This window comes from Manacus vitellinus, unplaced genomic scaffold (genome assembly GCF_001715985.3).
Source record: "Manacus vitellinus isolate BGI_N305 unplaced genomic scaffold, ASM171598v3 scaffold_41_pilon, whole genome shotgun sequence".
NCBI classification, from domain to species: Eukaryota; Metazoa; Chordata; class Aves; order Passeriformes; family Pipridae; genus Manacus; species Manacus vitellinus.
The window spans coordinates 2,210,823-2,233,152 of record NW_021940545.1 but is presented as its reverse complement, the minus strand read 5'-3'; the positions used below and the strand labels follow the sequence as shown (position 1 = coordinate 2,233,152).

General features: G+C 45.1%; 1 protein-coding gene across 1 annotated transcript in view; it reads right to left on the bottom strand.

The window, feature by feature from the left end:
* Positions 1-946: 946 nt before the first annotated feature.
* Positions 947-22,330, bottom strand: part of PKNOX2 (PBX/knotted 1 homeobox 2) — a 44,576-nt gene continuing 23,192 nt past the window's right edge. The window contains exons 6-13 of the mRNA XM_029962055.1: positions 18,004-18,175; positions 14,568-14,756; positions 9,604-9,736; positions 7,698-7,795; positions 5,591-5,710; positions 3,755-3,831; positions 3,116-3,294; positions 947-2,319 (exon numbers count right to left, since the gene is read on the bottom strand). Of these exons, the coding sequence (XP_029817915.1) occupies positions 2,072-2,319; positions 3,116-3,294; positions 3,755-3,831; positions 5,591-5,710; positions 7,698-7,795; positions 9,604-9,736; positions 14,568-14,756; positions 18,004-18,175 (1,216 nt within the window). The 3' untranslated portion in view covers positions 947-2,071. The remainder of the gene's footprint in view (positions 2,320-3,115; positions 3,295-3,754; positions 3,832-5,590; positions 5,711-7,697; positions 7,796-9,603; positions 9,737-14,567; positions 14,757-18,003; positions 18,176-22,330) is intronic.

The window sequence follows — 22,330 nt, the reverse complement described above, 5'->3', positions numbered from 1 at the left end:
CATTCATTTATGGAAAATGCTACTTTTTTGCTGGGAGGGTTGGGGAAACACCTGAAATTTTGGGGCACATCCCTCATTTTTAGAAAGCACAGCACATTTTGGGGCAGCATCACCCATTCTGGGGTGGGTCACTCCTCTTTGGGAAGCATCACTTTTTTGGGGGGAGAATCATTCTCTTTGGGAGAGTACAACTCATTTTGGGGTGAACATCACACATGCTGGGGTGAGCACTCATTTTTGGGGGAGAATCACTCATTTCAGGGGGATATTTGCCCCTTTTGGGTCACTGCTGGGTTTTGAGCATCCCTCATTTTTGGAGACCATAACTCACTCTGAGGCTGAGCATCACCCATTTTGGGGTTGTGTGTAACATTTTAGGGAAGAGAATCACTCATTTTTGGAGAACTTAGCTGATTTTGGGGTAACCACCACTAATCTGGGGGGGGATATAATTAATTTGTGGGCAAAATCCCGTTGGAGCTCATTTGGGGTGGAGGGGCATCTCTCATTTTTGGGGGACTGTCACTTATGGAAGTATAAATCCAATTTTCTCCACATAAGTACCAATTTGGGTCCATTCACCCATTTGGTGGGGGAGTTATTCCAGCATTTTGGATCTTCTCTGCTCACAGGAAGAAGCTGCCAAGAAAATACAGCTGCAACCCCTCATCTCGTAGCACTTTATAATAAATGGCCAGGAATTAATACTAAATTACAATGAATCCTTTATGAAATTACAGATTACATTCACGCCAGATCAGTATTGAAAAATAGGCTTTTCTGCCTATTGCATCACTCGTGTTTTTTTCCCTGGCTCCTGTTTGGGTTTCTTTATCAACCCTCCAAGAGAAAAAAAAAAAAAAAAAAAAAAAAAAAGGACAATATGGGCAAAAAGCCACAAAGAGAATTATCCCTCTGATAGAATCCTACGTTTAGAGCAGGAACCTGCAGAAGAAAATTCCTTTATTTTTGCCCTGGTTTGCTTTTGCGTTTCCTCCCATGCCACGTTTTAAGGCGAAATACACCCTTCTTGTTAGCATTGAAAAATTAAAAAAAAACAACCAAATTCAGGGTTTTTGGCAGTTGCCCTCCCCCCATGGTGCTAAAACTCCACCATTTTCCCACGTGGAGGGACAATTCCAGGGAGAAACCACTGAGATTCCTTCCACCCATGTGAATCCTGGGGAGGGGGTCGCCGTTCAATTCTGGGTGAAATCTTGCATTTTTTTTAAACTCATCTTTTTTTCCCATTTTTTTCCTGAATCAGTGCCAAAGCTCCTTGGAAAAGTTTCACTCCTGGCAGCCTTTGCCCCAGCTCTGCATCCCTTAAGGACGAGAATGGGGCGAGTCGGGGTTTTTTTTCCAGATTCGACGGGTTTTTAGCACATAAATTAAAGGATTTGGAGGAACTTCCTCCCTTTTCCAGAAAGTTGTGTCCGGAGTCACCAAACAGCCGCAGCATCGGGGGCACAGTGGGGAGGTTTGGGCAATCCAGAGGGTTGAGCACCAAACCCTCCTCAGATCCAGCAGAACTTGCACTCGCCGGTTGTTTTTCTTCCCCCTCCGTGCTGATGTTTATGCCTGTGAATAACCTTTTTTGGGGGGGAAAAACCCAAAAAGCATCAAGTCCCGGGGTCGGTGTGGTTTTCCTTCACGCCAAGAAATCCAAGGGATGGACGGGATGGACGGGGGGGTGGAAAACCCACAGTGGAAAACCCGCCCTCGCCCGGCGGGGAAAACGCCGTTCCCTAAAAACGCTTCTGCTTACCCAAAAAATTAAAGGGGGGGAAAAAAAAAAGAAAAGAAAAGAAAAAAACCCAAAAAAACCTGAAATAAAAGATTAATTTTGGCCACAATATGTGCCTTTTGTAAACATGTGTCCTTCACTTCCAGGCGCCGGCAGGGCGGTGCCCGCGCTCCCGTGGGCTCCCGCCGGCGCCGCCAGTTTGCTTTTCTCTCCCGAATTGTTTTTTTGTTCTTGCCTTTTTTTGTTTTTGGCATTTTGAAGGTGGAGGGGGGGGGAATTTTGTGTCCGGTGGTGTCAAGTGATTCGGGGAGGGTGCAGGAGGAGCTATTCCAGCGAGTCACTGTGGTCCAAGCCAAGGTCAGCGCCGGGGGCTGCTGGGAGGCCACCGGGCTCTTCCTCGAGCTCTTCCTCCTCTTCCTCCTCCTCCTCCATCTCGTCCTCGTCCTCCTCATCCTCCTCCTCTTCCTCGGTGCCGTCCAGGGAGTCCTCGTGGGCTGCCAGCATGGCCTGCTGCATGGCCATGGTGGCTGTGGCTGATGAGAGGGGTTGGAGGTTGTCCATGCTGAGCGAGCCTGAAGTGTAAAAAAATAAAGCAATAAGGATTCCCCAGCTGATACAGAAAGGACAAAAAAGTGCATAAACCAGGAATAAACCAAGTGAAAAGCTCAGGGAGCACCCTGTAGAGCATCCCACCTGCACCAGTCACTCCCCAGTGTCCAACCCTTAATTTTTCCAGCTAATGTATCATTGTTAAATGACAAAAGACCTTCACTTCTGAGCAAGTAGATGCCCAAATTGGTTGGGCAGATCTTGTCTTCATCTTCTCTTAATTCCCATATTTCCTTCTCTTCATCTCTTCATCTTGCCTGGTCTATGCTCATCTGCTCTCTTCACCTCTTCCTCTTCTCTCCTCTTCATTTTCCTCGTCTGTTCTCTGTTCATCCCTCTTCCCACCTTGTCTCATCTGTCACCTGACCTTAATTCTTTCATTTTCATCACCTATTCTCTTCATCTTCTCTCTTCCCATTTAGTCTCATCTGCCTTCTCATTCCATCTCTCCATCTCTCCTCTCCTCTCCTCCCTTCCCCTCTCCCTATTTCCCCCTTTTCCCCTTCCCAGCACCTCAGGAGACATCCCAAATCCCAAGTGGGTGATTGCTGAGGGCTGTTCCTGTGCCAAGGGGATGGCAGTGCCCCATTGCCAGTGCCTTGCCACGGCCAACTGGAAGGAACTTCTTGCGTGGGCCACACGTTTTTCCCCACAGTGTGATAAAGGGCTCTAGAACTCCTTAATTACTAATTAAGGACATCAATTAATGCATGGCCACTCCCTCCTGGAAGGGCAGGGGGCACTGGGTTCTGTCCTTACCGTCAGGATTTGTCCCTGAATTGCCACCCTGCTGCTGCAGGACCCCGGCAGCGATGGAGTTGGGCCAGAACCTCTGCGTGGGCCGGTGCTGAGATTTGATTTTCTTGGCTTTGGGGGCAGGATCCGGGTTGCTGGCATCGAGCATGGGCTGCAGGATGCGCCTCCGGGCATTTATGAACCTTCCCAAGGAAAAGGGAGAACACTGGAGTAAACGTGAGTCCTTACACCAGCACTGAGCTAAAACAACAGACACCGTGGCAAAGCAATGAGCTGCAATATAAAACCTTTCCAAAAGTACCTTGGTGGTTCAGAAATCTGGGGGGGTTTGATTCTATCCCATTATACCACTGCACTGATTTTTCCAGCTGAGTGGGAAGGTGCCACACACTGGATTTGCCAGGAGAGGGCACTGAGACCTCACAAAGCAAGGCTGCACTGAACACAAGTGATCTTGTCTGCCAGAAATCACAGAATTGTAGATTATGCATCAAGGATCACTGAGTCCAACTCTTGGCCCTACGTAGGACACCCCAAAAATCGGCCCTAACACCCAAGTTACCCCCCAAAAAGCAGTCCACAGCACCAAAATAGTGTGGAAAAAAGTCCTAAAGCCAACAAGCAGGCCACCACTGCACTCACCAGTTGTTGACTTGCAAGAGGGTCAGGTTGGTTTGGGCAGCAATTTGCCTCTTCTCGTCCTCTGTGGGGTAGGGGTGCTGGAAAAAAAGAGGGATGGGGCTGCAAGATGACATCCCAGCATGCAAACCACCAGGTCTGAGTGAAAAATATAATGAAAACCTGCCTTTTTTGTTTGGTTTTTTTTTTTTTATTTCCCCACCCTAAATTTGGTGGGTTCTTGCGTTTGCAAGATGCATGGTTGAAGGATGGCATCCAAAAGCATCAAGATTTCCCTGGTGTCTTGAGGGCTTTCCCAAGACTTTCCATCAAAGGCTTTTCCCTCAAGGAAAATGTTTGTTTTTTTTAAAAAAAGATGTAGCAATTTTCTAACGACTGTTGTTGGTAAAGGTGGGATTTGGGCTCCAAAACCCGAGACCCACAACACTTATTGCCAGAGGCACCAATAAAACACTCTGAGACATCTGCACTGGGAGACCACCAGCACTCAAAGCTTCAGCAACCTCCTCCCAACCGTGCTGAAATCCTCCTTTCCAAGCCCAAAAATGAAACTATCAAACCAGCCCCATTTTTTGGAGCCTCCAGCCAGTGACAGTGTTGATTGCAGTGATTTGTTTTCCAGCTGTCACCCCCAAAACAGTGGGATTTCCTTGACAAAACCACCCCAAGTCAGTGCAACTAGAGAGTCACATCCCACCAGAGCCTCAGTGGTTAAAAAAGGCTCCTTTTTTTGGCAGAAGTATCCCCATTTTTGGTCTATTATTCCCAGCATTCTTTCTTCCTGCTGGTGCATCCAATAAGATGATGAGAATTGATGCTATGTGGTTAAAAACCACATTATCCATGATGCCAGATGGAGAAATCCCATGGAGAAGCCCAAGTTTCTTCTGACCAAGCTGAGAGCAAAGGTCCAACACCCCCCAGCTGGAGAATTTCTTTTAGTTTTTTTCAATCCTGCTTTGGAAATCTCAGACCATGGGGTTCTCCTGGCACCTGGCAGGAAATGGCTTCTCAGCTTCTGGTCTTCTAAATCCTTTTTGTGTTTGCAAACCTGCAGCTCTGCCCTCCAGAAATGACCCAGCTGGGGATGGCAGCCCAAAGCTGCGACACTCCTGTCCTCAATCCAGTAAATCCAAAATTTCCCATTTAAAAAAAAATAAAAAAAAAAAGGCTGGGAAGTTCCCCAACCTGCTGCTGCTCCACATCCTGGCTGAGGTTTTTCCAGAAGTTGCTCCTTGGAGCTGTTGTTTTCTGCATTGCTGATGCCTTGGGGATCTCCCACCTTCCCAGAGAGCAAGTCTTTGCAACCAGTTTCCAAGTGATTTCTTGGCTGAATTATGCAGGAAAAAAGGGATTTTTAGCATTTTGCCTTTCTCCCAGCCCTGCTGAGGGGAGAGAATTCTTCTTGCATGAAAATACTGAGGTTGCATCTAAGCCTACCTCCATCTCCAATCCCCAAAAATGAGGTTATTTTGTAATTCTGCATTTTGACTGATTGCTGATGTGCCACAGCCCTACCTATGAGGCAGCTTTCACATTTCAGCCTGCTAGGAAAGGGTATTCTGGAGCTGTTAACTGCAAAAAAACCACTCTATTATCCATCTGCAAAAGTTCAGGGAAGTCCCCTTTTAGTTTTGTTCCCTTCTTCATGCCTTGAGGGAATATTTTGCTCACCTGCAGTGAAGTCATGCCCAAAATACTACCAAAATACAAGCAAAGCCACTTTGTGCCTCCGAATACAGATCCAGACAAACCACCACCTGGAACTGAACATTTTGGGGTTTTTTTTCCTTTTTTTTCCCCCAGCTTGCAGGGTGTTTTGGCCACTGTGGTGCTCACCATGAGATGCTGGAAGAGCCATGAGCGCATGATGTTGGTGGCGTGTTTGGGCAGGACGCCCCGTTTGTTCTTGGACTTCTTGTCCTCACCGTCAAGGAGGGAGGTGAGATCCAGGTTCACCTGCCAGGGGAGAGGAATGGGGAGAGAATTGGTGGAAAGTGGCAACTGGCAGCCCAAAAAATGAGCAAAACCACCCCAAAAAATGAGCAAAACCAACAAAGAAATGAGCAAAGCCAACCCGGATTGGGGGTGGGATAAGTGCAAAAAAACCAGCACTTACAGAGAGCATCTAAAACCCATTTCTCCCTCCACCAAATGTGCATTAAATCCTATATATCCTATAATATATAGTACACAATTAATACAGAATATATAATTTACAATATATAATGCAGCATATAGAATAGAATGGAATATGTTTTATTATACATTATATCAGGTATTGTTTTATATTATTATTATATTGCACAATATAATGTGCATTAAATGCACATTTTCTCCCAGGATCTCTATTTTTTATCTCCACTTTTTTGTTAATGCTTTGCAAGGGACAATGGTATAGTTGGGGACTGTGGTGGTGAAGCCTCAACCAATTTCAACATGTGATTTAAGAGGAAAACACTTTTACCTTAAAAATCAGTGGAAAATAAACCCAAACCTCATAAAAAGATGATTTTCTCAACTGAAAGTTAAAACCCTGTCACTCACTGACCCCTTGCAAATCCAGGGTTCTCATCCAGCTGATTCCCACCACGAGAAAAATGCTCTTCCCCACCACGAGGAGGAAGATGTCCATTGAGCCAAAATTTGCTTTTTTCCCTCCCCCAAAATTAAAAATAAACATCTTGCTGCACGAGAAGTTTTAATGAGGAGGCAGGAACCGAACGGAAATCTAAGCACTTCAGTTAAAAAGAGATTTTTTTTTTCTTCCACCTCTTCATCAAAACACTTCTCCTAGATGAATTAAACATCAGGCCAGCAGGTCCCTGTGATTCCCCTGGGCTCCAGCTGAATAAATCATGCTGGCAGCACAGGAAGAGCATCCGGAGGTGCTTGTCCAGGGCTCTCTCCCTGCCCCAATATTCCCTGTGCGCGTGTTTTTCCCACCACAGAGGGTTTTGCTGCAAGATTTAAACCTGTGATGGGGAGATATTAAAAGAAGGAAATTTTTTTAAAGCATTGCACAGGCAATAAAACCTGGCAGGGAGGTGCCACCCCTTTCCAAAGTGCCGTTTACTGATTGTTCTGCAAGAGGCTCCTCCAACTAAAATGGAGCATCTCAGAAAAAATGGGGGTGGATTTTTGCTGCTCTGCCCCTGGGAAGCAGCACAGCAGGAGTGGATGGGGTTTTTTCCCCCCCCAAATTCCTGGGGAATGGAGGTTAGGAAGAACTCGTTGTCTTATTGCAAGAATGCAGGGAAACCCTGCGTAGTTCACTGCAATGCCAAAAAAAAAAAATCAAAAGACAAAACCAAAACTGGACTAAAACCAGAGCAAATGGTTAAAAAATATCCCCAAATCCAGGAAACAAGGAAAAAAAAATGAGCCTTTCTCACAAGCTGTGATTGCAGTACTGGACAGGCAATGCCAGTGATCCCAGATCACAATATATATCAATACTGCTGATATAATATATCAGCAATAACATCTATCCTATCCTATCCCATCCTATCCTTTCCCATCCCATCCTATCCTATAATATATAGTATACAATTAATATAGATTATATAATTTACAATATATAATATAGCATATAGAATAGAATGGAATATGTTTTATTATACATTATATCAGATATTGTTTTATATTATTATTATTATATTGCACAATATTACGTGCATTGTTACATATTATATATTGCAGTATTCAATAACAATAATATAAGTGTTGCTGTAACAACTTAGATCATTGCCATAATTCATTAGGCACCCCAAGGGCACTTGGCAGATGGATTTAATCAACGCTTCTTGCTAATTAAAAATTTAGGATACTCCCAGGGTTGAATTCCAACTCAGCATACTCCGTGAATTCGTGGAGAAGCTGGGGGACTGCTTGATGCAGTGCCAGGCTCTGGGTACAGGGGGGATTTGGGGTGGGAAGGTCTCACCTGGGCGTTGGGGATCTGCAGGGCACCGGGGGCGATGGCTTGGGCGAGGACCTGGCCCTGCGACGTCACCATGGTCACGGGCTGGTACAGGGCTCCACCTGTGCAAAGGGACACTCGTGAGGGCACTGAAATCCTGGGGTGGTTTTTACCTTCCTGGTAACCAGGTCGAAAGCAGGGAAGTGGTCAGGTCCCAGTATTCCATCCCATTGTCCTCGTTAGAACAGCTGGGACCAGTTCATCACTGGATGGGTGTAACCCAAAACTGGGTATTCTAGAGCCTTCCATGCCATTGCCCAGAAACTGTTCTCAATAGACCATTTACACCCTCTGCCCAGAGCAGCCCTGACCCCTCAGGCTGTAAACTGGGTGTTCAGAGGCCTGGGAGATAGGAGGGTGCTCCTGTCCTCACACTCATGGTGGAACTGTGAGATAGGAGGGTGCTCCTTTCCTCATACCCATTGTGGAACTGTGAGATAGGAGGGTGCTCCTGTCCTCATACCCATTGTGGAACTCCCTGCCCTGAGGGAGGCACTGGGCATTCCTGCCTGAACCTGAGGATATATAATCTTGGGGTCTTGGGACTTTTTTAACCACTTGTGGGATCCAGAGGAAGACTGCAGACCATCACTCTCAACCAGACTACAACCACCACTCTCGACTGGACTGCAACCACCACTTTTCAACCAGACTGCAACCACCACTTTTCAACCAGACTGCAACCACCACTCTTGCCCAGACTGCACCAGCACTCTCACCAACAGGTTTTTCCCCTCTCCTTTTCCTTTGGACTCAGGGGGCCCAACAAACACCACTCTGTCCATGCCCCAGGGTGCTGGGTTATACATTTGGGGTTTGTGGGTTAAAACCAATTGTTTGTCTGTATAATCGTACTTATTGTATTATTTCATTAAATTGTTATTCTGATTTATAATCTCTCTTTTGAGTTGGGTTCATTTCCCCTGCTGGTTTACCTTTAAACCAGCACACTGAATTTTTATGTAAGCAAGAGTATAAATAAGAAGGAGAGAGGAGGGTCTGCCCTCTTCCACTGGACTTGGAAACAGTAGGTCCCTGTTTGCTTATCTGAGACTGAGGCCTGCTGTGGCCTGTTGTTTTCCCAAATCCAGGAGCAGAGATCTTGGTGGAGTGGCTTTCTGCTTTCTCAAGGGAAGCATTAATACTCTTAGCTTGCTAGCTCTCTATTACCTGTGTATATCTGCATATATCTGGTTTGTTGGGGGTTTTTTCCCCTCCGTTTTTTGGTTTCGGGGGTTGAGGTTCTCTTTCTTACATGTATATAGTGTTTTTATAACTGTAAATATATACTGCTTTGAATCTGTTGCTCTTGGTTCTCTGTTTTTTGGGGTTTTTTTTCCTTCCCTCCCTCCTTTGCCCAGAAAGAGGGTGGAGGGTGGGAGGAGACGTTCGGTGTGGTTCGGGGACTTTGGGGGTTGGGGTTCTCTTTCTTATATGTATATAGTGTTTTTACAACTGTAAATAAGTGTAAATATATATATATGCTGCTCCAAATCTGTTGCTCTTGGTTCTCTGTTTGTTTTTGGTTTTTTTCCTTCCCTCTCTCCTTTGCCCAGAAAGAGGGTGGAGGGTGGGAGGAGATGTTCGGTGTGGTTCGGGGACTTTGGGGGTTGGGGTTCTCTTTCTTATATGTATATAGTGTTTTTACAACTGTAAATTAGTGTAAATATATATATATATACTGCTCCAAATCTGTTGCTCTTGGTTCTCTGTTTGTTTTTGGTTTTTTTCCTTCCCTCTCTCCTTTGCCCAGAAAGAGGGTGGGAGTGACGTTCGGTGTGGTTCGGGGACTCTGTGGGGAGCCAACTCCAAACTGAGACAACCCCCCCAAATTCCCACCTGCCCCCCCGCCCTTTCCCCGTGGCCCTACCTGGCACGGCGGGCGAGCCACTGCCGGTGCTCATGGCCAGGTTGCCCGGTGGCAGCGCGGCCGCGGGCACCACGATGCCCGGCGGTGGGTTGGAGGCGGGTGGCAGGGCTGCTGGAGAGCTCTGCAGCATCTCCTGCAGGGGGGAGAAAAACAAAAATACTTTAAATCCATGAATTTTAACACGAAAGGTTATATTTGTCCCCATGCAATAACTCTGCCCCGTTGCTCTTTATATATTCCTGTCGTCTAACGGTGCAGAAAAAGGGGATTTTTCATTTTGTCACAAGAAAGAGATGGAAAAATAAGGATTAATGCTCTGCCAGGCTCCCACTTAGCATCTTCCCCACACTCACCTTCTTTATGCAGCCACTGGTTCCCATAAGGAAAAACGAAAGGGAATAAAAGGATCAGGATAGACCAGAAGCTGCAGCTCCTTTTCTCCACTCAACAGAACTGCAGAGATGGGAATCTGAACACACCAACCAATTAATTTTCCATCAAGCCCTGGGTGCATCATCCCACAGGGAGTTTGGGCACTCTGTGTCCATGCTGATGCATTTCCCATTGCTGGGGGGGGGGAAATGCCATCTCAGTGGTGTCCAAAAAGGCAGAATATTGGTAATTATTAGAAAAAGACATGAAAGAAATTCATGGTGTTTCTGCAACAGAACTGTGAAACTAAGGGGACCCAATGGAAGTGGAGGCTCTGCCTTAAAATAAATACAGAGAGATATCTCCAAGAAGATTTAAAAAGATATATTTTGCGTGCTAATTGCCTCAGATTGCAAATGTCAGCCAAATTCTATTACACTTGGTAGTTTTGCTGCAGTGGAAAATATTTCATATTTTGAGACTCAAAGAAGTTCGTGGAATTCTAGAATGGTTTGGGTGGGAAGGGACCTTAAAGATCATCTCATTCCAACCCCCTGCCATGGGCAGGGACACCTTCCACTAGCCCAGGTTGCTCCAAGCCCTGTCCAACCTGGCCTTGGACACTTCCAGGGATGGGGCAGCCACAGCTTCTCTGGGCAACCTGTGCCAGGGCCTCAACACCCTCAAGCCGAAACGTTTTTGGCAATTTTGAAAGCTGAGTGTGAGAAAAATACATCACTAGGGGTCTCTGCAGATCCACATCTCAGCACTGACCAATGGCAAAACACGATTTTTCCAAATCAAAAGTCACTTCGGTGAAGAAAAAGACCAGGCACAAAAAAAATATCCTTTTTTTCAATAAGGCAAATGTCCAAGTGTAAGTAAGTGCTAAAATTCAGCGCTATTGAGCTGCTGCTCTTCCCCTAGTGCTTTACGACACAGACATTTATTTTTGTGCTTCACCCTAACTTTATGCAAATTAGTTGTGCTGGGGGAAACTGGGATTAGTTGGAGATAAAACAAACCCATGGTAAGGTGATCCATAAGGTACCTTCATGAATGGATGGGTGGATGGAGATGAGAAAAGAGTTGGCTTTAAATAACAGAGGAATCCAGGCTTGTCCACAGGGAAAACTTGGATAAATTAAGATCTATATAGAGAAGCACTGCATGGAGTTTCACTAACCCATCAGCCTCCAACCACCAGCAACCTGGGCTAGTGGAAGGTGGCCCTGCCCATGGCAGGAGGTTGGAATGAGATGAACTTTAAGGTCCCTTCCAACTCAAACCATTCCATGATTCTATGGCGAAGGAATTGGAGAAGCAGAAGTGCTGTCCTGAAAATGCCCGTTTAAGCACTGCCAGTGTGAAACAAGAGCTGAAAAATGCAAAATTTGGGTTCAGTTTAAATGTCCCCCAGCAGCACTGGGGTCTCTGATGGGATTGGCTTTGTGGTGGGTTTTTTCTTACAAGTGGAGAGCAGTGATGACCCCTTGATGTCGAAGGGAAGTTGGACTGACTTTAAGCATTGGGTTAAATTGGTTAAGGGAAGACTCCACCATGAAAGAAGCACCTCCCCTGTCCCATCCCTGTCTGAAAAACTAAAAAAATATTTATTAAAATGAAGGGAGGGGGTTAAAAATGGCCTGATATGGACTCAAGGGAGAGGAATGAAGCCAAGTGAAAAAAAACATCAAAATTGGCAGAAGGGGAATCGCTTGGTGGAACTGCAGGACACAGAGGCTACAACTCCTCCACAAAACAAAGCAGAGCACAAAATGAGAAAGCAATGGAGAAAACAGGGTAGAAAAACATCTGTAAGGTAATGAAGGTTCAGGAAAGGTGGGGAAAACCCCTAACTTGTCACCCAAACTTGGCCAACACCAGGAGTCCTCTCTACACTTGGTGACATAAGAAGATTTAAACAAGAGTCAAAACACCTGTTTGAGTGTTCTCTCATATTCCATCATCTCCAAGCATTTTTCACAATTCTAGAAATTCCTGCATCTCTTTTCAATGTTAGAAAGCACAAATAACACCAGGTCAAGGGCCTTTTTGGATGCACCAGGGAAATCCAACAGCAATGGTCCTGTGATGACATTTTGACAGCTCCAGACATTGTTTTCCCATTTTTGTTTGACACTGTTGTTATTGTGCATCCATATTTTTTTAAGCATGTTGTCCTGTGGTAAAAACTCTGAAAAAACCTGAAATATTTCACTTTCATGGCAAACTTGGTGTATCTCCTCACAAAATTACTGTCACTCCTCCCAAACCCCAACAAAAACCTATTTGCTGAGAAACCTCATTCATTGATATTAATTGTATTTTGTTATTTAGACTTTTTTTTTTTTTTCAAATCCTAAATTAATGGCCCATTCACTCTTGCACCTTCCCTCAGCATGAGACAAATAGGTCAATAATTAGAGAAATCATCCCACTTACCATTTTTTAAACACTGATCCCATGAATTTCCAGCTCTCTGGAGCATCCTCAGCCCTTAAAACTCAACTGAGGGATACAGAGTATTTCCACCCTGGTTTTTTAAGCCTTTTCCATGCAAACTCAAGTATCCTCAATGAGTTCAAAGTTGATGTTTCTTAGTTGGATACTTAGAAAATATTTGCCATTGTATTGTCAACAGCATCTCGTCCTCATCCAAGGACCAGATGAGACAGTGGCTCACTGGGAATATTTCAGCTCCTGTTGCCTGCTGAAAACCCCTTAGTCTGTTGAGTGAACATCTCCCCTCCAGCTGGGCCTTTCCTGGGTGTGTTCCCATTTATTCAGCAACTGCTTTTCAAATCCTCACTTGAATTCCTCAACTTTCAATTCCTGCCCGGAAGGGAAACGTCGGCGGCTCCGGGTTTGCAGGAATCAGAGGCAGCTTGGTACCTCTCCATGGGCCTGATTATTTCCCAAAGACTTGTGCTAATTTTCTGATATGATCCCCACCTCTTTGTGAGGCGCTAAATCCTCATTACTTTTCCTGACCGACGCATTCTAATTAGATCAACACTTCGGAGGGGAAAAAAAAAAAAAAAAGAGGAAAGGAGAGAGAGGGAGGGGAAAAAAAAAACCCACAATAGCCACAGGACGGCTTTCCATCTCATTAACTCCCTCACTTATTATTTTCATGAAAATTACTGATAAAAAACGTGCATCTCCATTTGCTGGGACCGGGAGCTTCGTCGGCTCATATCTAACATCTCTCTCATCACCCGGGATGTGAGCTGTTGCCATGGCAATGCACAATAATAGAAACTAATAAATTACAAACGAGATGCTCATTGAGCAATTATTGTTCTCTTTTATGCAAGTGTCTTGCTAATTTTGATCATAAGGAATGCTACCATAAAGCAGCGAAGGGATAATAAGTCCATTTCTAGAGATTATTAGAAAATAGAGTGAGGATGGGGGTTTTTTAGATCAATGATTAAGTGGTTTGGTGCTTTCAGGGAACCCAAATAAGAAATGGAACTTTTCTGGGGGGTTTTTCCTTCATAGTGCTGGGAGCTTCAAACTCTGTAGCACCCGGAGCTGGGCTACTAAAAATGCTATTTATTTTTCCTTTCCATCACCTTGAAATGCCCTGAAAAGCCCTGAAAAGCCCCCACCACCTGCCTCCTTTTTAGGGAGAACCCCAGGAGCTGCCTGGGTTATTTTGGGTTGGCTGCAGTTATTCCTGGTGGGATTGTACAACCCTAAATTTCTCATTTTTCTACCCCCAAAAACTGAGTGTCTGAGACAGACAAATCCCCTAGAGACATGCAGTATATCAAGTTATTTGGGATGCAACCAGCCAAGATTTATTCCCTGCAGTGCAGATGCATGTGAAAACCCCAAAGCATGGGCAAGTTCTTTTCCAAATATTAAAGTTACAACCCCTTATTTTGCCCCAAAAGCCACCAAGGTGCAGCTTGGTTTGGCCACTTCAGTTGATATTTTTGCAATTCTCAGAAACAGAACATTTCCCTGGACTCTTCCACTATGCTTGAGGCACCAAATGTTTTCTTCTCCCAGTTAAAATCCAAGTTATGCAAAAAAGAAGCGAAGGGAATGCTGGGGAAGAACTGTAAGATGTGCTGAGGCCCCAAAAAAAGAGCAGTGAAGCCAAAAAGGGTTATCTGAGACCCAAAAATCTGTTGAGCTGCCTTGAAACAAACAGGGAGAGAGAAGCAGTGAAGAAAATTACGGTGTCTCTGCACCTCCTGCCAATAACTACTATTTTTTCATGAAAAAAACGCTGATTTCCTGTTGATATTCCTTCCCCTCACATTTCATTGCTGCAGCATTAGAGTTTAGGAGAAGTCCTCCACTCTCCTTTCTGCAGAGTCACAACCATTGTGGGTTGCAGCTCTGCCAAACCCACGAAAAAAAAAAGGTCAAAAAAATAATTAAAATAAAGAAAAAAAAAAAATCAACCACAGTGTCACTTGATACATGAGCAAGATACAGAGGGTTGTTTCTTTTCATTATTGGGGATGGATTCTGAGGAGGCCACAACTGTTGTAGAGCAGCTCTGAAGCCTTGTTGGCCCAACTTGGCCAAGGTGCAAGGATGGAGAGTAGAGAGGAATTTTAAGGAGTTACCTGGGGGTGGAGGCTGATGGAGGAGGGGTTGGGGGAGTAGGGCCCCCCCAGGTCATTCCTGAGTAGGTTGTCACTGTGCATCTTGGTTTTGAGGCAGGTGATGTAGCGGTTGCAAAAGTCCTTGCACAACTCATTGACCTTCTCCAGCTCCAGGAGGTGGATGCGCAGCACCTGGATCGCCTTCACCATCTACGCAAAGGCACACGATGGCAAAGTTAAAATAATGCTTTTCCTCTGGGAAAAAACCACCCAAAACATCAGTATTCTCACCCCAAAATCAGTGGAACTGATCCCCGTGGTAGAAACAAATTAATTTCCTTTCTCGGCACACCAAAAAAAAATATCAATATTCTCGCCCCAAAGCCCATCCCAGAGCCCATCTGTCTGCACATCTGCATTTCTTTTCCTTCCCCATCAATGAAATTCCAAAGAGGAAGAAAAGAAAAAAAAAAATCACCAAATTCACCTTCGTGGGAATTGCTTCCTGTGCCTCCCTCTCCTCCCCCCCCCCCAAAAAAAAAAATTCCAAGCCAAAACCCTGGATGTTGAAAAGTGTTTGGTTATTCTCCAGAGGCCACTTCTTCTAACAAGATTACGGGGCTGCAACTCAGCCGTGAGCTGTTGCTGGTGCAAAGCCTGGGCCTCATTAAAACGTACCCCATAAACCTTAAAAAATTTACACATAAAACATTCCTCTCGCCGAGCTGAAACCTTAAGTTTTATGGCTGCTGTTTGAAATCTTGCATAATATATAAAATTTCAGCTATTCACTCCGGGGCAATAAATCCCGTTTTATGTAACAAAGCGTCTTTGCATTTCAAAGGGTGTTTTTAACTTGCAAATTTTAGTGGTCATCTTTACAAACTGCAAGTCGCCACGGTTGGGAAACACCCTGAAAAATTCCAGGGCCAAACTCCAGCGGTGGCTCCGCCACGGAGGAAGTGAATTTTTGGTTGGTGAGCAACGGGGATGATGGGTTGTGGATAGAAAGATTTTTTGGGGGGGGGGGATTGGGGGTTTTTTTGCTCTTTTTTCCCACTTTTTTCCCCCCTTCCTCTGCAGGCAGAGCGCGAGGCGGAGGTGCCGTGCCCCGGCTTCCCGCGTCCTCCCAGGGCTCAGCGGCCATGAAAGTCAATATTCAAGGGCAAAGGCAGGAAGACCTGACACATATATGTATAAAAAATAAATCTCTCAATTATCTCAGCTCATTTGCTTAGGGTCTCATTTTATGTCCCTGCTCCGCTGCGCCGTATATCTGTCCAGATAAAGAGTTACAGTCGGACGGCGGACGTGCGCGGGGTTGTAAAAAATACAGATGCTGAATTAATTGACTGTGTGGCACTCGGCAGCTGATTGAGTTGATAATGGTGAGATCTGACCTTTTTCTAATTTCTAATTATGTGCATCTTGGCGGTGAGGAATACATGACTCTTATTCTAATGATAGCTAATGCCACTGGCCTTTTCATCCCCGCTTTGCCGTCGCCGCTTTCCGGCGAATCCGTGGCCTCAAAAAAAAAAAAGGCAAGCCGCCCAACACTGAAAAAAATAACAATGTAAACAGGGGAGAAGTGCCAGCTCAAGAACAGGTGGGAATGTTGAGTTTTGAGCACTGCAAGACTTTTTCTCCCGGCGTTCCCTTCAGCCAGTGCCTCCCACCGACAGGAACGGTGCTTCTTCAGCAGCATGTTAAAGGTCTCCCCTGTCTTGATGCAGGTGTTCCCCACTGAGCAACCTGGATGGCTTTTGGAGGAGTTCTGGGTGTTGGGTAGAATGTATACAAATACAGAGAGACACAGATATAGCTACAGATATAGATATAGAAAGCTATAGATAAATATGAATATGAACATATTGAGTGCAGCAAGGTTATACAGGGGATCAGTGCAACTGCCCACGGCCAAATTTCACCTTGGCAGCAAGAGTTGCTCCAAATATGCCCAAAGAACATGATTACTGTGTGGGGTTTTTTTTAAGAAACCACAAAAAAAACCCCAGGGAAAACGACCAGTGTGGACACATTTGCTGCACTATCTGCTGAAGGTGTTTCACCTTGATATGTGTAGAAATAGGTTTTCCTTCCCCAAAATTTTAGAATTTTTTTGTTGCTTCACCTGGCTCCATTTCCCTCCTCCTGCTAGGTCATTACACTCATTTTTAGCTATTTTAATGCAATGGGGTTTTGTTGGTGTATCACAGCATCAGATGCATGTTTAGTCCCAAAACTGAAATAATCCAAAACATGGGTTTGTTTGGGGGTTTTTTTGATTACTTGTCCCAGAGTGATTTCTGTTCTTGACTACAGGTTATTGCAAAATGGGTTTAGTAACATGCAAAAGGGCTTAGCACAGCCTGCAAATTTTTTGGAGGGCATTCCACGGGCTCTTGGTTTAGGGATGTTGCAAAAATCTCCTCCACGAGCTGAAATCAGGCACAAAACGTGTGGGATTTTACTCCATCTTGAAACCACCTCTTGCATTTTTTAGGAAAGCAGTAGTATTTGCACCTAGATGAGCTTTGCCCTTTCTTCTTCCCTTTGTGACAGATCATCATCCAAAATCACCTTCTTGATATCTGTAATACTTAGAAAAAGCTGCCTCTGAGTTGCCTGATTTTGCTTCTTTTCTGGGATGGAAATCCCTCTTCTGCACATCCCAGGGAACACACCAACACCCAGGGAAGGTGTTTTGCTCTTTGCATCATCAGAGGTGGGCAAAACTGCCCCTTAAGGTCTTGACAATTTGTTTGCAGAGCATCAGGATGTTGCCACACACCTGTCTACCCACACTTGCCATGGAGACCACGTGTGGATGCCTTCCAGACAAAATAATGGGATTTGGGGATGCTTCCTGAGGTCTGCACAAGACAGAAGCTCCACCCCAAGCACAGTCTTCTGAGGCACCTTCCAGCAGCAATGGGTACAGTAGGAAATTGGGGCTGCAGTGACAGGGAAGCCATCAAAACTGGTCCAGTGTGTCCCAAATCATTGACACCTTATGGAAAAAGCTCTCCCTTTGCCCTGCTTCTGGGACAAGAGCTGGCCATCACACTTGGAACAAGGTGGTGCCAGACAGGAATGCTGATGCTATTAAATGTTGCACTGAAGAGCAGGAATTCCTAGAGAGATTGCAAGTTTTGGGGCACAAACCATCCAGTGACCTCGGCTGTTTCCAGCAACCTCGTTGACCCCATGGAGTTTGAGTGGGAAAACTAGCCAAAAATGGGCTAGGGGTTTGTTCTCACAGGGGATCTTCCGCAAAAGGTCTCAGAGAAGGTACTGGAGAAGGTGTCACAAGGTCTATGGAGAACATTGCCAAGAGATCCAACACTACAGAGCCCAAAGACATGGGGGCAGATCTTAATTTGCTCCTCACCCTCCACCTTCTTGCCACCCCCCCTCCCCTAAAAACCATCTGCCAAGCCTCAGCTGCCTCTACCAGGTTGTCCAGCTCGGGGTCATCACTGAAGAAGGGCTTGTGCTCCTGCTCCTGCTGGTGGACAAAGTTCTCGATGTCGACATCGAAGCTGGCTGAGGTGATGCACTCAGAGCCCTGCGTCGCCTGCTCGCACTTCTCGAAGAGCAGCGTCAGCAGCGGGAACAGCGGGTGCCTGCAGAGGACAAAGGAGACCCCCATAATGACCACTAGTTTAGGTCACATGTCCATCTTTACCCCACATCATCCATCCATCCATCCATCCATCCTTCCCCTCCCAGCTCGTAAGAACCTGGTGGTGCAAACCTCGCTACCAAGCCATGCTGGAAGTGCTCCCTCTAGACCTTTTCCAACAATAACAACAAAAAAGCTTAAAATGGCAAAATTCACCATCTCCTCCATCAAGCAATGACTCCTCCCAATGCCTTGGTGTTTTGCATCTCTGCACCAAAGTTGGTATTTCCTACATAGACAAAAAGGTGGATGTCTTGGAGCCATCTGCTGTCTCGGTGCCTTTGCATTTCAAGGACAGAAAGGCATCCTGCTCTTCAGTGGTAATATTTTACCTCAAATCACCTCTGTTTGTTGGACATGATGGATGGGGACTCCTACATGCCTGCAGCATCCTATGGACCAACCCTGCTTTGGGTTGCCCCTCCACCAAGATGTCTCTGCACCTCTGTCGAGTCCACACAGGTGGGTCCAATCCCAATTCTTTCTTACCAGGAGAGGACTCTTGAAAACAAAGATTTATAGTTCCTCTTGAAATCCACGATTCTCTCCAATAATGATGCTGAACTGATGCAATATAAAATGCAAATACACATACAGCACCAAAGCATGTGGGGAGTACAGGGATGCAGACTAGGGGTTAACCCAAACTCCAGTGAGCCTCCCCAGCAGTGCAAATTAAAGTAAAAAAGTTTCACAGAGTCTTTCAGGGCAGAAATGCAAAACAGTGCTGCAGAAACGGTCTCCCACAGCACTCCAGTCACCCCAGCACAACGGGATGGGCTCCACCATTTTATCTCCAAAAGATGTCCCAAGAGATGATCACGACTCCCTTCCCGACAGCCTTTTTGAGCCGGAGTCAGGCGAAGGGGTTAAACCCCCCGGCTAAGTCTTCATTTGCAGCCGTTAATACCACAGCATATTATAGTTTAATCTGTCCTGATCCTGGTTTAATGCAAGATTCACTGAGGCTGGAGCGGAGAGCGGCGAGGGGGGGAAATCATTTCATAATTTCAGCAGCCCCGCCGGGGCTTAGCCGGGGGATATGAAAGGCAAATTCCAGGCGGCGGCTGGAATTATTGGGACTTATGAACTGGTGGCACTGCAGCAGGTGCCTGCTCCCATTTCCAGGGCCACTCCATCAATTAGGAGCAAAGGCACGGAATTACCCCAAGCATGGGAGGGGGGAAGGGGATTGCAGCCCCCAAGCAATTTGTAGCCCCTTTGCTTTGAGGGGTTGCATCGATCAAGGGGGGATTAAGGCCGGCGTCGCCCCGTGCTCTTCAGCATTAATAACAGGGGCAGTGCTGCTGTGGACCCCCAGGAATGTTCTGGAGCTGGAGAGGAGGAGGAGGGGGATGCACATGGCTGAGGGGAGAATGGTTTGCTTTTCAGTTGGAAAATTAAACTAAAATAAACTAAAAATTTTAGGCAAAATAAAGGGAAGCAAAGTAGAACCCGACCCGATCAAATCCATCGGTAAATAAAATTAAATGAAAGGAAATAATAAATGAAAACACTAAACAAAATAAACATTAAATAAAATGATAAAATAGTAAAATAATATAATACAATAAGAGGGAACCAGGGAGGCAAAATCCCCTGGGATGAGTTAAGGAAGAGCACTGAGGGCACTCTGAGCACAGAGGCAAGGACCGCTGGAATTTGGGGGTTTGCCATGAGCCATGTGCTGAATTGTTGTGTTTCTGTGAGGCTTTTTGCATTTTTGCATGGGGAAAACCCCAATCCCAACCACCATTTTCTCCATTCCCAGCCTCTCCGTGGCCACACCAGGCAGAGGAAAGGCTGGCCCACCACAGGGGTTTGCAGGTGGAGGTTGTGGCATAAAAATTGAGCTCTGGAGCCCCTCCTTGCTATGAAATTTGCAGTGGGGAGAACAGATGGATATCCAGGATGCACAGGGGAAACAGAAGGATTTTCCTCACTCCTGGCATTACACAGGTGGAAAACCACCCCTATGGCAAGAAGGAGAGTTTTGGGATGGAAAAATCTGCTTTTGCTGGATACGGTCTTGCAAAAAAAAAAAAACCACCTGTGTTGTGGTTTTTTTGGTTTTTTTTCCCAGGGAATCCTCCAAATGAAAGGGCTGAACCAGCCCTGACATTTTCCTGCAGGAGAGAGGTCGTTTGCAGCCACTAATAAAAAGGATTCGACACGGGCTAATAAAGAGGAATGAATTCCTCTAATGGCCTAATTTCCCATCTTCAGCCAGGCTCGAGCCAGTGGCACTGTGGGCACATCACAACAGGAATTTTGGGGGGTTTTTTTCACCCCTTTCCCCCTCAAAAAAGAGAAGGAAAAAAAAAAAGAAAAAAAAAAAAAAAAGAAACTTAATGCAAAGAAACTCAGCCATTTCCCACTTGGAAAAATCCAATTTGCGGTGCTCGGGTGGTTTAAGCATCATTTCCCTTCAGAAGCACCATTTTTTTCAGGTCCAGAAATCCACTGGGAAGTCCCAGGCCCACTGTTGCATAAAGTCAAGAAAACATTTAAGCTGGAAAAAAACTGCAGAGAAGTGACACTGCTGGACCAGTCTTGGCCAGGCTACTCCCACACCAAGCAGAGAGGGGGAAGATTCTTTTTTTTTTCCCTTTTTTCTATTTTTTTAATGGGTGATAAACCTCCTGCTAGAGCATAAAACCCGGTGGGGTGACTTGTCCATGGTTTTTTTATATTTCCCATCACATTTTGCCAGCAATTTCCCTCCAGGTTGATCAACAGACACTTACAGCTGATTCCTTCTGCCTTGGTGCAGTTACTGAAAAGTGACAAAAATCCATTTTTGGGGGGGAAGGAGGGCTGAGAAAATCCTTGTGTGCATTTGATAGCTAATGACATACCCACCATCCATATTAACCGTTGGAGAGGTGAATATTCATCCAAAAAGGCTCATTTTAGGGATAAAAATTTATCTGGGGGGTCATTTGGCTGGAACCAAAAAAATAAGCATCTCAATTTGGGCAATGAGTCCACACATGGGACCAGGCAACAAATTTTCCCCCATTTTTCTAGGTGGGAAATACATCCCACAAGGTATTTTTTGCACGTTTTTCATGTTCAAATTTAGGCTGTGAAAACTCCAAAGGTGGTTTGGGGTTTTTTTGTTTTCCTTATCCCATGAATGCTTCAACAAAACTCCTCCTGGAAGGGCAAAGAGAAGGTGGTTTTGCCCTCAAATGGCTTTTTTTGCATTGAGAAAATGATTTTCAACACTGGGAGAACTGTGCCGAATAATCTTTTGCATTTTCCTGGGAAAGAGTGAGTTTATTCCACACTTTCATCTGCCTTTTCAGACCTTTCAGCCTCGTAATATTTGAATATTTGGAGTACAAATATTTTAATTCCTTCAACCCCAAGGTTTTTTTTTTTGTTCACAAGCCACCACAGCCCTGGCCATTGACAGGGGGTTAATCCTTAACCTTAAATCTTTATCCTAATTATATCAAAATATAGTTATTGTTACATCATTACTGTTCTAATATTGTAAATAATCACATCTCCCTTATATCATTATATATTACTTATATAATTATACTATTTACATAATTAGAATATTACTTACAGCAATTATATGATCACATTATTGCATATATTACAATATTATATATTATCATCCCCAAAGTGACATGAAAAGTGGACTGAAGGAGTCATCCATCCTGTATGGATGCACAAACTGCACATTTCAGGTTAATATGTGACTTTATTACTTATTCAACCCCAAATCACACAGCTTTGCCCCCTAAAAAGATTAATCTGGGGAGGTTTTGAGGGTGAATATTTTGGAGAGGTTGGGGGGAGATGCTGCAAAAAAGAAGCACATGAAGGAGCTCCACCACCATGAGTTATGACCAATAGGTACTATTGAAAAAAAGGAGCTAATTGCTAATTCCCCCCTTCTAATGCTAATTAATGCATTGGAAGAACAGATTAATAAAGCATTATAACAACGGATGCACCCAAGGATCGAGGGGGTAACCTGGGCATTAATTAATGCATCGCCGAATGGGCGCGCCAACCATGCATTACAACAGCGAGCCATTAATTAGACTGCATTAATTAATGCATTAATGAATGAATG